The sequence below is a fragment of the Marmota monax genome, unplaced genomic scaffold (genome assembly GCF_021218885.2).
Source record: "Marmota monax isolate L192 unplaced genomic scaffold, Marmota_monax_Labrador192_F-V1.1 WCK01_AAM20220418_F8-fsc00138, whole genome shotgun sequence".
Taxonomy (NCBI): Eukaryota; Metazoa; Chordata; class Mammalia; order Rodentia; family Sciuridae; genus Marmota; species Marmota monax.
Genome location: NW_026692763.1, coordinates 1,425,314 through 1,441,486, shown reverse-complemented (window position 1 = coordinate 1,441,486; position 16,173 = coordinate 1,425,314). Strand labels below are relative to the sequence as shown.

General features: G+C 36.0%; 1 protein-coding gene across 4 annotated transcripts in view; it reads right to left on the bottom strand.

The window, feature by feature from the left end:
* The window catches only part of Taok1 (TAO kinase 1), a 131,865-nt gene that overhangs the window by 18,111 nt on the left and 97,581 nt on the right, over nt 1-16,173 (bottom strand). For all 4 annotated transcript variants that reach the window (XM_058580060.1, XM_058580061.1, XM_058580062.1 and 1 more), the window contains 6 exons: nt 13,774-14,010; nt 11,076-11,204; nt 8,677-8,880; nt 6,013-6,252; nt 2,706-2,918; nt 1,511-1,693 (listed from right to left, as the gene is read on the bottom strand). In XM_058580060.1, the coding sequence (XP_058436043.1) occupies nt 1,511-1,693; nt 2,706-2,918; nt 6,013-6,252; nt 8,677-8,880; nt 11,076-11,204; nt 13,774-14,010 (1,206 nt within the window). The remainder of the gene's footprint in view (nt 1-1,510; nt 1,694-2,705; nt 2,919-6,012; nt 6,253-8,676; nt 8,881-11,075; nt 11,205-13,773; nt 14,011-16,173) is intronic.

Genomic DNA, 16,173 nt, shown 5'->3' with positions numbered 1-16,173 from the left:
AGTGGCACAAACCTATAATCCCACACACAGCCTGGGGAGGCTGAGGCAGGAGGATCACAAATTTGAGACCAGCCTCAGCAAATTTAGCAAGGTCCTAAGCAACTTAGTGAACACTGTCTCAAAATAAAAAATTAAAAAACTGGGGATAATATAGCTCAGTGGTAAAGCGCCCCTGGGTTCAATCCCCAGTACCAAAAAACCCCCCAGAGTTTCCAAGGCCAGTCTCAGCAACATGGCGAGACTGTCTCAAAACCAAAATCAACCAAAAACCAACAAAAAGAGAAATAGTAACATCTTTTTTTGTGTGTTTTTAAAAAGAGTTACATTTAAGGGGACTGTGAGAGTGTGGCTCAGTGATATTGCACATGTCTCACATTAAGTGAGGCCTAAGATTCAATCCCTAGTACCATCACCATTAACAAAAAAGATATATATTTTTTTAATTTAATAAAGTATTCTATTTTTATCACAAGAGCTGCAGGAAATAGAGGACAATCTACAGGCCTATGATCTACAAACAGTGACAACTTTAAGAGGACTGATAGGTAGGTATTAACAGTGCCCAAAAGACTTGAGACTATACCAGCTGTTGGGAACTTAGAATTCTGGAATATAGCTCTGAATCCTGGGTACAACTGATATTCTACCATTTCTTATAATTTCCCAACACACACACACACACACACACACACACACACTCCTTAGTATCCTAAAGGATGAAAATGAATTTGGAGATTCTAGTTCTATTCTCTATATATCTGACAAAGAAAAAGTCAGAAAAAAGTAAAGGTGTACCAGAAAGTGACATTTTTCAGCCTAACTTTTCACCTGTGTGGAACTGGTTTTACCTTCTGTCCCTCAGTAATCTTCCACCAATCTGTATAGTTCCAGGCCAAGGATGTATGAGTAAAGTACATATTCCTGATCCTTTGTCCCTGCCTCTCCCAGGCAATTACTGAAGTTCTTTTTCTTCACTATTCAAGTCTCTCTCCAACCTCCTTAGGTAGAGCTAGGTATACAAAAGAAGTGAGGAACATGGAGCCAGAGCTGCTACTCTCACAATTCAACTAACTGCACACAACCTCAAATTCTTTCTCTAACAACTACTACTAAACTATATCCTTTGATTTTTAGAACTCATTATTTATAAGGTTCATTACTGAATTAGTAATTTTAAATAAAAGTAAAAACAAAAACCGAACCAGGGGCTCAGGGTTGTAGCTCAGTGGTAGAACACTTGCCTAGCATGTGTGAGGCACTGGGTTCGATCCCCAGCACCACATAAAAATAAACAAATAAAATAAAGGTATTGTGTCCATCTAGAACTAAAAACAAACAAACAAACCAAGAGCAACCAAAAAAAAAAAAAAAATTGTACCAAACTAGAATTAAGGACATAAGGTATTAGGAAAGAAATGTAATGTAACCTGTCAATATAAAGCACATATTTATAAAATGTTTTTGATAAAAGCACATACTAGGATAATTATCTTCCCTCTATTATTTATACCTTTTGTTCTAAGAGTGCCCTGCGGAGGGAGACCCTCTGTTCAAGCTCCCGAAGCTCTCGATCATGTTGTGCCTCAGCCTGCATCTTGATTTTGCTCTGATATGCATTCAACAGCTCCAGTTCCTGCTGCAGCTGCATCTTCAAAACCTGGCACTCTGCTTCCTGTGCTTCATCCAAACGCAGCTGAAAGCAAAAGAAAACAGATATATCCCACTGTGAGTTATCTATTCATGACTTATGGAAAGGAGAAGGAGTGATAGAAAACAGACTACTCTTTTGTATGCTATGTAATTGTTTTCTCATGTGTCCAGGAGTAAACATATCTGATAAAGAAAGGCACAATAACCAATGATGGCATTATGAAGATAAAGCTATCATAAGCTATTTGAAGGGTGGTTGAATAACTACATTTTTCTTATGAAAAACCTAGAATCTGATTTGGTAATATAAAATTCAATTTCTTCCTCCCTAGTGGAAATAACTATACAACAAAGGACAATCAACTATATAGGTGGCTGCTTTACAGCCCTCAAGTTATGAATGATGTTTGGGGGATACCATGGATTGAAGCCAAGGGCCACTTAGCCATTAAGCCACATCCCTAGCCCTTTTTATTTTTTGAGACAGGGTCTTGCTAAGTTGTTGATGCTGGCTTTGAATTTGCAATGCTCCTGCCTCAGCCCCCTGAGCCACCGGGATTATAGGAATGCATCATCATGCCCAGCTATGTATGATTTTTATATTCGGAAATGATTATACTTTAAATGGTTATGTAAGTACTCACATATATCCTCAACTATGCTTCCTGGTCTGCAAAGCTTAAAATATTTATCATCTGTCCCTTTACAAAAAAATTTTCAATATATTTTATTTGCACTCAAATGTGACCATTTGGATTTCCAATATAATACTACTTTTTGCATACCAAAGCTCCTGTTGCAATCTTCTAAAGCTACTGGGCTCTGTTCCTGAATGGAGCTGATATAGAACCTCTTAAATGTTTCAGTGAGAATTCTATACAGATCACAACATTTCCAAGTAATGCTGAGAAAAGGAAGAATATGGATCACTACTACTGTTTCCCTAGCTTCAGAAGAGCTATCATTTTCAACAAATATTTTAATTGTTGGGATTTTCTTCAGTGGTAGAAGGAAAGAGGCACTAAATTTGTTTTGCCTAAATAAAGCAAACTCACAGCCTGTGTGGAGAGCATTTCATTAATGCTGTGATCATACTGTTCAGCCAAGATGGCTAACTTGCGGGTCTGCTCCTCCTTGAGCCTTTTCAGAACAGCTTTATGCTCACTCTTTGGTGTAGTCTCCAGTAGGTGATTTCTTAATGCTTTGTACTGTCTGGTTTGGATTTTGCAGGTATCCTGAAACTGCTTTTTTATTTGGAGTTCTTTAGACTGGGAAGAAAAAAGATGGATGTATGTAAGTTTTAACATACTGCATTTGGTATATCTTGTGCATACTCAAATAAAGTCTAGTAAGAGGAAAACCAAAAAGGTCAGATGCTAAGGTTGCAGGTACTTTTTGCATTTGGCTGTTTGGCCAAACTACTGGATTCTATGCATTTTCACAACAACAACAAATATTTTATCACAGGACTTCAAGCAATACTCATTATTTCACTAGTAAATTTAGTGATAGGAGTAAATATAAAATTACTTAAAAACTATGTATAATCATAATAAAACATAATCAAAACATAAAACATAATCAAAAACTAAATTTCTTAAGAATTAAGAGTAATAAAAGCACTTTATTAGCAAGTCAAATTTTCATCAGATATCTGAGACAGAAAATAAAGCATATTTATTCTGTTGGGGTTTTTTTTAATTTTTTTTTTTTTGGTAGTTGTAGACAGACAAAATGCTTTTATTTTATGTGTTTATTTTTATGTGGTGCTAAGGATCAGATCTAGTGCCTCATACATTCTAGGCAAGTACTCTGCCACTGAACTACAGCCCCAGCCCTTTATTTTGTTTTTTATCTAAAATACCTTTCCTCCAATTTCTTTTAATGTCAATCTCAACTCTAACTACACAGTCTATAATAGACCATACTTCCTTTGTCCATTCTATGTACCAAACCTGAGGATGACTAGAAGTTTGTATTAATAGCTGGTTAATATTAATAATGTTATTATAATTATCTTTTAGGGATATCTTAAGAGAATAAATTAAGTAGAAAGATACTTAGTAATGGTCTACTCTTGTTTTTGGAGGTGCGTATTGGGGATTTAACCCAGGCATGCTTAACCACTGAGCCACAATCCTAGCTTGTTTTTATTTACCTTTTTATTTTTATTTTGGCATACCAGGGGTTGAATTCAGGGGCATTCGACTACTGAGCCATATCCCCAACCCTGTTTTTGTATTTTATTTAGAGAGAGGGTCTCACTGACTTGCTTAGCACTTTACCATTGCTGAGGCTGGCTTTGAACTTGAGGTCCTCCTGCCTCCGCCTCCTTAGCAGGTGTGTTCCACTACACCAGGGCTTTTATTTTGAGACACGGTCTCTAGAGTTACTTAGGACCTCACTAAATTGTTGAGGCTGGCCTCCAACTTGCAACCCTCCTGCCTCAGACTCCCGAGTTGCTGGAAACACAGGAATGCGCCACCACATCCAACTAAAAAAATTTGTTTACTGGCTGGGGCTATAGCTCAGTGGCAGAGACTTGCCTAGCATATGTGAGGCACTGGGTTCGATCCTCAGGACCACATTAAAAAAAACAAATAAAATAAAGGCATGCTGTCCACCTACAACTATATTTAAAAAACTAATAAACTACATCCCTCAATGTTTGATTCAAGTGAAAACAAGAAAAACATTACATTATCTCTACTCTCATAACACTGACAAAAAAGGATCATCTGGATGGCAACTGAAGAAACAGCAGAGTAGGCAGTAGGTATTTACCCCACCCATTCCGTAGAAACACCCTCACAACATACAAATCTTAGTCAACATATATACGAGCTAGATATGAAGTCTCCCCTTCTCCAGTTTAAAAGTTTTACAGAAGGTTGGAAGAGGCAATCATTGAACTTAAATAAACACAAACAGGACTTGGTGTTAGAAACTATAATGTATTGTTCAAATTGACCTTTGAAGAGATAAACTTTAATAAAGAGGAAAATGGAGATCCCCCCGCCCCCACCTAGAGTAAGACCCTGGGCTCATTTGTCATCAAATAGAAGTATCCTATTTAAAAGTCTGATTATAACTGTGAAACATTTTCTCTTCATTTGTTATGTAGCATATAAGAAAAAAATATATTAGGTTTTAATAAATTCTGAAATTAAAAAGGCTCTAACAACAGGACACAGAAAGAGTCAAACAATTATTCTTTACTCAAGCCCCAGAGAAATTAGTCATATCAGATTTATTGTATAATTAGAAAAAACAAACAAACTTTGAATTTGGTTTAGTTCTGGGTGCTACTGGCTTTAAAACCATAATTAATTTAATAGACATGTTAAATCACAGGCTATTCTATGAACTCAATTAATAAGAATGTTTTAAAGTAATCCCAGCAGTTTGGGGAAGCTGAGCAAAGAGGATTGTGAGTTCAAAGCCAGCCTCAGCAACTTAGTGAGGCCCTAAGCAACTTAGTGAGACCCTGTCTCAAAAAATACAAAGGTCTGGGGATGTGGTTTAGTGATTAAGTGCCCCTGGGTACAATCCCCAGTATCTCTCTCTCTCTCTCTCTCTCTCTCTCCCTCTCTCTCTCACACACACACACACACACACACACAAAAGATTCATTTGATTCAGTTTTCTATGCTCATTACAAGTTACAAAATTTGAAAATTTCTTAGAATTGTGAACTGTTAAGTCACAAATTTGGTAAAAGGGAATAGACAAGGTAGCTGAACAGACAAGGGAAGAAAGAAAAATACTTTATTTTTATATTTCATATAAATCACCTTTAGAGCAAATAAATATTCTAAAACTATATTACTTGAGACAAAAGAGAGAAGCGAACAGACTGTTGACATGGGAAATATAATCCGAGCATAGGACACTGGGTACATGTATTTACTTTCGTACTAGTGACTGAACCCAGGGGCACTTTACCACTAAGCTATATCCCCAGTCTTTTCTACTTATATTATTTTTATGAGGCAGGGTCTCACCACATTGCTAAGGCTGGTCTTAGTCTGTGATTCTCCTGTCTCAGCCTCCTTAGTTGATGAAATTACAGGCATGCATCAAGGCACCCAGTGGATACTGGATATATTTAAAATGACAATCTTGGTTTTTATTTCCTGGTACTTCCCACAGTAGAAAGTTTTAGCCATTTGTTTGTACTTTGAAGAGAAATACATAAGCTAATATCTGCAGTTGACAAGCACTGAAGCCCACTGAAGATGCTAAAAAGCGAAAAGGCTGCTCAATTTCGTAGTGACCAGACATGTGTCTTAGTTTTTTTCTGCTTCTATGGATGCCTTTTATCTTTTTTCCCCTTTGTCAAGAAGCTTACACTAAAGATACCTTCAAACTCTTAGGCTGTTGTCGAACTTCCATGACATGCTTTCGCCTTAGTTCTCGTTCCCTTCGCTTATTATATTCCAGCTGATTAGTGAGCTCAGTTTGATGCTGCAATCTGATCAACTCACAGCGCATCTTCTGAATTGTGTTGAGGTGGCGAAACTCCAGTTCTTGCATGGATTCATGCTGTCGTAGTAACATGGCATGCTCTAAGTCCTTTTGAGTCTGTCTTTTGTTTAACTCCTATTCCATAACACAAAAGACAAAGGTATAATTTACAGCTGTACAATGACAGAAAAAAACAAAATCCTAAGGGGGGAAAAAAACGATGCAATTAAACCTCTGCTTCAATTATAGCTACATAGTAAATATTAGGGTTTTGTGATTTCTTTTATTTCTGGAGGTACTGGGGGTAAAATTTAGGGCCTGTGCATGCTAAGAACATAGTAAAACACAAAACCCTCACGCCCCCAGTCTTGTTTCACAAATTTAATGTGAGGAAGAAATAAGTTCATAAATAAAAAGTTCTCAGAATACTACCCAGCAAAGGTGTTCAATAAATGTTAATTCTAAAAACAAAATTTTTTTTTAAGATCAAAAAGAACCAGTGCACACATACACATTATGTAAAAGTCATACTCACCCTCCCTTAGTTCCTGCAAACCCTCTCCCCAGAAGCCAAGAGTTTGGTGCATATACTTCTCATCTTTTCTCTTTTTATTTGTGACATATTCATTATTTAAAAAATATATTTTCAATAATATACATTTCAGGCATGTTTAACTTGCTCTTTTCACTTACCAGTGTAATATATATCTACCTCCAGATAAGATCAGTAGTTAAAAACTTTTCAAAAGTTTCACTGAAAGCTACTGGCCTCCCCCCGCCCCCACCTTTTTAGGTACTGGATATTGAACCCAGAGGCATTTTAACACTGAACTGTAACTCCAGCCATTTTAGTTTTTTATTCTGAGACAGGATATCACTAAGTTGTCCAGGCTGCCCTGGAACTCCTGCCTTGGCCTCCTGAGTAGCTGGAATTGCAGGTATGTGCTGCCATTACTGGCTCAAATACTGCTTTGTTGATACCATTTTATTTTTTAGTACTGGGGATTTGTGGGAGACCAACCTTACACGTGACTGAGTCACACTCCCTGGCTGGGTGCTGAGGTGCTCAGTCACAGAAATGTGGGTGGTGTCTCGTGCATGGGTGTGTCTTGCTACAGCCCCATGGGTGAAGCTACACTCACCTGTTCCTTTGTAATATAACCCCTTGCCCTTGCGCTGTGACTGAGCACCTCAGCACCCAGCCAGGGATGTGTGACTCAGTCACGTGTAAGGTTGGTCTCCCACAGGGATTGAACTCAGGGGCACTCAACCATTGAGCCACATCCCCAGCCCTATTTTATATTTTAATTTAGATACAGGGTCTCACTAAATTGTTTAGTGCCTCAAAGTTACTGAAGGTGGATTTGAACTTGTGATTCTCCTGCCTTTAGCCTCCGGAGCCGCTGGGATTGCAGGCATGAGCTAACCACACCCGGCTTTTGTGATAGCATTTCCCCCCCCCCACACAACTATTCCTATATGACTGGATAACTACATTGTTTAAATTTTTGGATTTTTAACTGTTTCAATAAACATCTATATATAACATATCATATAATCATGTTTTTGTTTTGGAGGACAAGAACTCAAGAAGTAGATAAAAGCATACATACATGTATTTTAAAAGCCAGGGCTAGTGGCTAGGGATGTGGTTCAGTTGTAGAATGCTTGCTGGTCATGCATGAGGTCCTGGGTTCAATTCCCAGCATCACAAAAACAAATAAACAAAACCTCCTAAAAACAAAAACTGAAATACTACTGCTAAACTATGCTCCAAAAGGGCAGTAGTAACTGATACTCTTACTAAGAGTGTCCAATAATCCATGCTACTACCAAGACGAGATATTATCTCTTTTTAAGTTTTTCTTTTATCTCATGGATACGTTTTATTAACATTGCTTTGATTATTAGAGTATCTGCAAAATTATGCTACATTTGAAGCTTTTAATCCACCCCCAGAAATAAATTTATTTATGTTAACAGGTCCTGATCATGAGGACAACTGTTTTCACTGGCATAAGTTTCTACATTATTTGCCCAATTAATAGCTAAAATGATTATAAAAAACTTAAATGGCAACACTAATAGTATCCATTTCAAATCAGAGGCAAAGATTGACCAATTAATCCCCATATTTAAAAATAATATTTCTCTTATTCATATATTATTTAAGTTGTTTACTGAATGCCTACTATGGGCCAGACTGATAATAATATAAAGAACTGAACAGAGTCTGCAAATTTTTTACAACTTCAATTCTAGTGAGGGGAAACAGATTCCATTTCCCCCAAAGTATGTGTGTGTGTGCATAAGAGGGGAAAGTACAAGAACTGTTCAAAGGAAAAAAGATTTGGTAATCAGGGAAGGCAAGTCTGGGCAGGTGACATTTGAGTAAAACAAAGAAAAGAGAAAATAAGTCCAGTGATTATCTGGGGAAGAATGACTCAAGCACAGAAAAAAATAAGTACAAAGGCTCTGAAAGTGGGATGTGACTGGCATATATTCAGGAAAGAGTCTGGTGATAAAGGATTATTATTTTCACATCATTCACACACACACCTCCCTGACAAGGTCCTGCTCCAAGTTATGCCGTCCGAGTAACATTCTTCTCTTGAAGCGACGGCATTCCAGCTCTAGGTATTGTCTCTGACGTCGAAGAAGGTTAGCTTCTTCTTCTGCTTGGAAATGTTGTATATTCTCCTTCTGCTTTGAAAGCCACTCTTGTTTTTCTTTTTTAGGGGTGCTCTGGTTTTCATTCAGCTCCTGGCAACATAAAAACAAAACAAAACAAAAAACTCAGTTCATGATACATAATTAGCTGTATGAATGCGTCACTTAGTATATGGTAAACTTAAACAGAAGTATTTAATAGCTTTCTCTCTAATGATCAGACAGGGTAATGATCTGGAGAAAGCAGGTAATATTTTCCTCTTTCTTGAGTTACTTATGAAACAGGACAAGAAAAAGATATATGTGGGGCTGGGGTTGTGGCTCAGCAGTAGAGCGCTCGCCTAGCATGTGCAAGGCCCTGGGTTCGATCCTCAGCACCAAGTAAGAATAAATAAATAAATAAAATAAAGGTATTCTGTACAACTAAAAAATAAATATTTAACAACAACAACAAAAAGATATATGTATTCTAGAAAACCCGCATACTTTCTAGCTTCACGCAGTTACATCTTGATGGTTCCTAGCTTTAAAGGACACAATGATTGGTTAATAAAGTAAAACACATCCTTCCTTAAAGCTTTCCCTAGAAGACAGAGGCAGTGTTTTCCGGTAAAAAAAATTACATAGGAATTAAAATTAGGGCTAAAACAAAGTAAAATATCATCTCAATTTATATTATTTTTTTAAAAAATATTTTTTAGTTGTCAATGACTTTTATTTTATTTATTGATATGTGGTACTGAGAATCGAACTCAGCGCCTCACACATGCTAGGCAAGTGTTCTGCCACTGAGCCATAACCCTAGTCCTCAATTTACATTCTTGATACTATGTTTTCAACAAAATTATAGATAAACTTAGTATAACAGAAAGTAAATGGAAAATCAGCAAAACCGTGATTAGAACAGAAATTTACTTTACTTCATTTTCAGCATTAGTAGCCACTGAACAAATCAAAACAAATGCTTTCTATATCATCTTAAATATCATCTCAAAAACTACCACGAAAATGCATTTACAATGGGCAAAATGAAAAAAAGCCCTAATGATATATTCAAAGAGGAAAACCCTAGGATGCTAATTAATAATATTTTCATCCTAAAGAGTATCAACATTATATAAAATATAAATCAACTATCTTTCCTAGGTATGATTCTTCAGAGACAACTAATCTGTATTTTCTTTTCAGAAATCACTACTTTCTGGGGGGTGTTGGGGGTACTGTAGATTGAACCCAGGGGAGTTTTTACCACTGAGTTACATCCCCAGCCATTTTCTCATTCTTTTATTTTTAAAATTTATTTATTTTTTTAATTTTTTTTTTTTTTTAGTTATAGATGGACATAATACTTTTATTTTATTCACTTATTCTATGTGGTACTGAGAATTGAACCCAGTGCCTCACACATGCTAGGCAAGTGCTCTACCACTGAGCCACATCCCAAGCTCCTCATTCATTTATTTTGAGACAGGATCTCACTAAGTTGCTTAGGGCCTCAAATTTTAGATCCTCCTGACTCCGGCTCCCAACTTGCTGGGATTACAGGCATGTGCTACCCAAGCCTGGCTATAAAGATCTCTATAAAGAGATCAATTCTTTACAAGTTTAGTTCATAAGATATTTGAATAAATACAAATAAAAAGCATATAAATGAGTAGTTTGTAAGAGTGATGCCATATATGGTGGTGGTATATGCCTGTAATCATAGGTGACCTGGGAGGGTGAGGCAGGAGGATCCAAGTTCAAGGTCAGCCTCAGCAATTTAGCAAGGCCCTTAGAAACTTAACAATACTCGTTGCAAAATAAAAATTTAAAAGGGCTGGGGATGTAGTTAAAATGTCCAATTTTAAGATGTGATCTTTTTAAAATTTTTTCCTAATTTTTATTTTTTTATGTGCTGAGGATCAAACCCAGCGCCTCACACATGTGAGGCAAGCACTTAACCACTGAGCTACACCCCAGTCCCCTTAAGATATGATCTTGCAGTGTTTATTTTTCTCAGGTATTTTTATTTCTAATGAGTCAGTTAATTAATAGGCACTTAGAAAAGCTATTATAAGTGAAATAATTTACATTTTTCAGGAAAGGTTCTTTTTAAGATCCTCTTGAACCAGAAAACTCAAGCAGTTAAGGGTAATGAATTATAATCAATATCTTTGTATAAGCTGATACACATTTAATGGTCACAGCCAACAGAAGAAAATTTTACCCTACACGCTTTATGAGTGAGAACCATTGAATATAATTAATAAGCAGGAACTGACACAAAATTTGTACAAAATAAGTACCTCTTTAAGCTGTTCTTTTCGAAGTTTATATTCTCTTTTCTGGGACTCCAAAAAGCTATTCAGTTCTTTCTTCTGTTGGGCCTGAATATGTTGCTGAAATTTTTTCTCCTCATTGGCCATCACTTTAGCCTACATGAAAGTTTTAAAATGAATCAAATTAGTTAAGTAGATAGATTTAAAGCAGATAGGTTAAAAGCAGCAGTTTAACATACATCACTAAAGATACTTATTTCTTAAGGACAAAAATCAGTAGAAACAACACCAAAATAAAATACCCAACCAAGTGGGCCTGGTGGTCCACCCTGTAATCAACAGGAGCTTGGGAGGCTGAGGCACAAGGATCACAAGTTTGAACCCAATCTCAGCAATTTAATGAGGCCTTAAGCAACTTAGTGAGACACTGTCTCAAAAATTTAAAAAATTTAAAAAGGGCTGGGGATGTGGCTGAGTGGTTAAACACCCGGGGTCCAATCCTTGGTACAAAACAAAAACAAAAACAAAAAACCATGACCAAATTATAAAGTGTTTTTCAGCATCCTTATCATTTAAACTTCAAAGAATCACTAATTTGGAATTCATTTTAAAATACTGGGATAGACCAGTGATGTAACTCATTGGTAGAGTACTTGCCTAGCACGCTTGGCAAGGCCCCAAGTTAGATCACCAGCACTGCAATAAATAAATGAAATATCAATCTCTTATTGGGCTAAAATGGTTTCATTTAACAGGAATACATCCTCCCTTCAATAAAACAAAACAAACAAATGTTTTCCTCAATCCCGAGTCTCTAGGATTACAGGAATGTGCCACTGTGCCTAGCTAAATATTGATCTTTATTTTGTATATTAAATACTATAAAAATGTTAAATACTAGATATCATACTATTTTATTTTTGCAACTCTTTTTTGTGGGGGTGGGGCACCAGGGATTGAACCCAGGGGCACTTAACTACTGAGCCACATCCCCAGCCCTTTTTAAATTTTGTGATAGGGTCTAAGTTGATGAGGCGGGCTTTAAACTTGTGATCCCACTGCCTCAGCCTTAGCTGCTGAGATTACAGGTGAGCACCACTATATCTGGCCTATAAACTATTTCATTTTTTAGTATATATGTAATACATATTAATTATAGAACATTTTAGAAATACAGAAGAAAAAAGAAAAAAAACCTCATGTTTTAGCACCCAAATATAAACCAATGTAAGCATTTTGATACATACATGTTTTAATTTTTTCCTAGAACAACAAAAAAAATTTAATACTTTTTAGTTGCAGATGAACAGAACACCTTTATTTTATTTATTTACTGTTATGTGATCCTAAAGATTGAACCCAGTGACCCACATGTGTTAGGCAAGCACTCTACCACTGAGCCATAACCCCAGCCCTAGGACAAAAAATTTAAAACAAATTTTAATCACATTATACATCCTGTTTCATGAATTGCTTTTCTAATATGTCAGCATCTACCTCTTCACAAGCTATTAAAAGTACTGCCCATCACCTATCAGTATTCAAAATATCTATAATTTTTTTATTAAAAATTTCAAGGGCTGGGGTTGTGGCTCAGTGGCAGAGCACTTGCCTAGCATGCGTGATTCTCAGCACCAGATATCAATAAACAAAATAATGGTTCATTGACAACTAAAAAAATAGTAAAAAAAAAAATGTCAAGCTGGGTGCGGTGGCACACGCCTGTAATCCCATATGCTTGGGAGTCTGAGACAGAAGGATTGCAAGTTCAAAGCCAGACTCAGCAAAAGCAAGGCACTAAGGAACTCAGTGAGACCCTGTCTCTAAATAAAATACAAAATAGGGCTGGGATGTGGCTCAGTGGCCGAATGCCCCCGAGTTTAATCCCTAGTACCGCCCCCCAAAAAATTCAAAATCAAATATTTATTTATACCATAATTTATTTTGCCAATTTCCCTACACTGTCAGAGTTTTTTTTCTTTTCTTTCTTTCTTTTTTTTTTTTGGTGGGGAAGAACAGGGCAGCTATGATAAAAATGCTTCAATGCATTATGTTCAACTTGGACATATTTTGATGAAATTATGTGATTTTACTAAGAAGTTTACATGTTACTTGATAAATGTGACTAGCAAAATAAAATGAAACTGATTGGACACCAAAAACACTACAGGAAAAAGCAACTAGAATACGGAAAATATACCCGTACCATATAGTAATGAAAATTCATTCGTAAACGAATCTGAATCAATATATAATCTCAAACATTCTTTGTATTCTGACATAGAATGCAACAAAAATTTTAAAAATGTTTCTTAAAAATACACAGAAGTAGAGACTCATGAATAATTTTTTGAGAGCTAAATCAACTATTGATAAGATTTACCAAAGTCCTCAGATAAGCAGGGTATCAAAAGACTAAAATGGTTGAATGACTTATCCAATGGGATACTATAAAGCTATCAAGTATCAGGAAATGATCCCATGCCTATTATTTCCCAGATCTAGTACTTGTATTAAAATATATCATAATATTTTTCATACTCAAAATGCATATATTAAGTCACAAAATTAGAAAAACACACATGAACCATCTTTTTTGGTGACTGATCTATCATCAATTCACAAAACAGTTTATACCCCAATATTAAAATGCTATATCGGTTAATTATGAGATAGACAAAAGCTAAAATTAAAATAAACTAATAATACTTCAATAGCCACCTACCTCTTTTTCCATAGCAGCTTGATGTTTCTTGATAAGTTTCTCCATTTCTGCAGCAAAATTATTACGCTGAGTTTCAAGATCTTTGTCTAATCTTAGGCGGTGTTCATCCATCTCAGCCTTTAGCTTATTTTCCAGAGTCATCAGTTGCTTTTGGTGCTGCCGTCTCATTCGCTTATAGCCAGACATCTGTTCTCTAAGCTCAGAGTCCTGCTCATGTTCTTGCATTTGCCTTGTAACCTAGACATACAAACAATGGAGAAAAAAGAAAAGAAAGCAAAACATTTTCTTTCAAAAGCATTTAGACCATCCTACTATTAATTAACTAGGTAATTAATTTAAGAGATCCCAATGTTGCAGTTTCCAATTAAATTTCCAGCAGGTCTTTTAAAGAAACAGACAAACAGGTTCTAAAATTTATGTGGGAATGTAAAGGACCTAGAATGCCAAAATAATCTTTAGAAAAAACAAAGCAGAAGGATGAGAGCACCATGATCAAGACACTGGTACTGGCAACATACAATACTCCCTTTCAACAAGGACAACAACAAAAAATCTAGAAACAGACCACACATTTTTCTACCAAAAGCTCAAGTTAATTCAGAGGGAAAAAAAAAGCACTTTTAACAAATCCTGCTAAAAGAAGTGCTGCTGCTGCTGCTGCTGCTTCTTCTTTTTTTTTTTGTCTTTTTTAAACTTTTTTTATTTTTTGGAAATGGTTGGAAACAATACCTTTATTTATTTATTTTTATGTGGTGCTGAGCATTGAACCCAGGGCCTCCTATGTGCTAGACAAGCGCTTCACCACTGAGCCACAATCTCAGCCCCTAAAAGAAGTGCTTCTTTGCACAGAAAAAAAAAAACCCCGTGAACTCTCACATCTCTCACTTAATGTATAAAAACTAATGTGAAGAGGATGACATCTTTCTTTCTTATTTTTGAGATGATTTCTTATCTAACTATAAAATCTATAATAATAAAGCAGAAGAAATCATAAAATATCTTCATGACCCTGAAAGTAAGCACGTTTCTTGGGCAGGATGTAAACACCAATGATCACAAAGAAAAAATATATAAATACGATTTTTAAATTAAGATAAAGTTAATAGAACCTAAAATTAATCATTTTACATTGAAAGATTCAGTGACACTTAATCCATTCACTGTGTTTTTTTTAAATACATGCGCTTTATCTATTTAGAAAACATGTATCGGGCTGGGGATGTGGCTCAAGCAGTAGAGTGCTCGCCTGACATGCGTGCGGCCCGGGTTCGCTCCTCAGCACCACATACAAACAAAGATGTTGTGTCCACTAAAAAATAAATATTAATTTAAAAAAAAAAAAGAAAACATGTATCACCTGAGAAGAAAATTCTACTCTCAGTTCCTTCACTTTTTTTTTCTTTTTTCTTTTGGTACCAGGGATTGAACCCAGGGCATTTAACCACTGAGCCACATCCCCAGACCTTTTTTATTAATTCTTTTAAGACAGGGTCTCTGCCAAGTTGCTGAGACTGGCTTTGAACTTGCAATCTTCCTGCCTCAGCCTCTTGAGCTGCTGGGATTAGAGGTGTGCACCACCACACCTGGCATGCACTTCTCATTCTTCTGCTTAGCAACCTAACCAACAATTTGCTTTCTGTTTCAACAATGTTACCTATTCTCAATATTTCACTAAAGAATGTGATGTGGGCTGGGGATGTGGCTCAAGCGGTAGCACGCTCGCATGGCATGCGTGCGGCCTGGGTTCGATCCTCAACACCGCATACAAGCAAAGATGTTGTGTCTACCGAAAACTAAAAAATAAATATTAAAATTCTCTCTCTAAAAAAAAAAAATATATATATATATATATATATGTATAAAAGAATGTGATGTAAGGCTTGGTTGTGGCTCAGTGGTACAGCATTTGCCTCACATGTGTGAGGCACTGGGTTTGATCCTCAGCACCACATTAAAAAAAAAAAAATAAAGAAAGTGATACATGTCTAAATATATTTCATTGTGTTTTTGAGGTTCATTTATGTTGTTGAATGTATCATTACCTCATTTCTTCTTATAGCAGAAAAATATTTCATTGTAAATATATCATAGTTTTTCACCCACTGACACACATTTGACCCTTTCCTTTTGGCTATTGTGAACAGTGCCTCTATGAATATGTATGTACATGAATTTGTCTGTTTTCAGTTTTTTATAAAGGTTAGTATTATTTTTTGGCAGCGCTGGGAATCAACCCCATGGCTTTATTACAATCTAAGGGTTTGTTTTACCACCAAACTATACTCCTAGCCTATAAAATTATGTTTGACTGACCTTATAATTGTACACATTTATGGAGTACAATGTGATGTTTTGACATAGATATACAATATAGAATGATTAAATCAAGCTAATTAACAT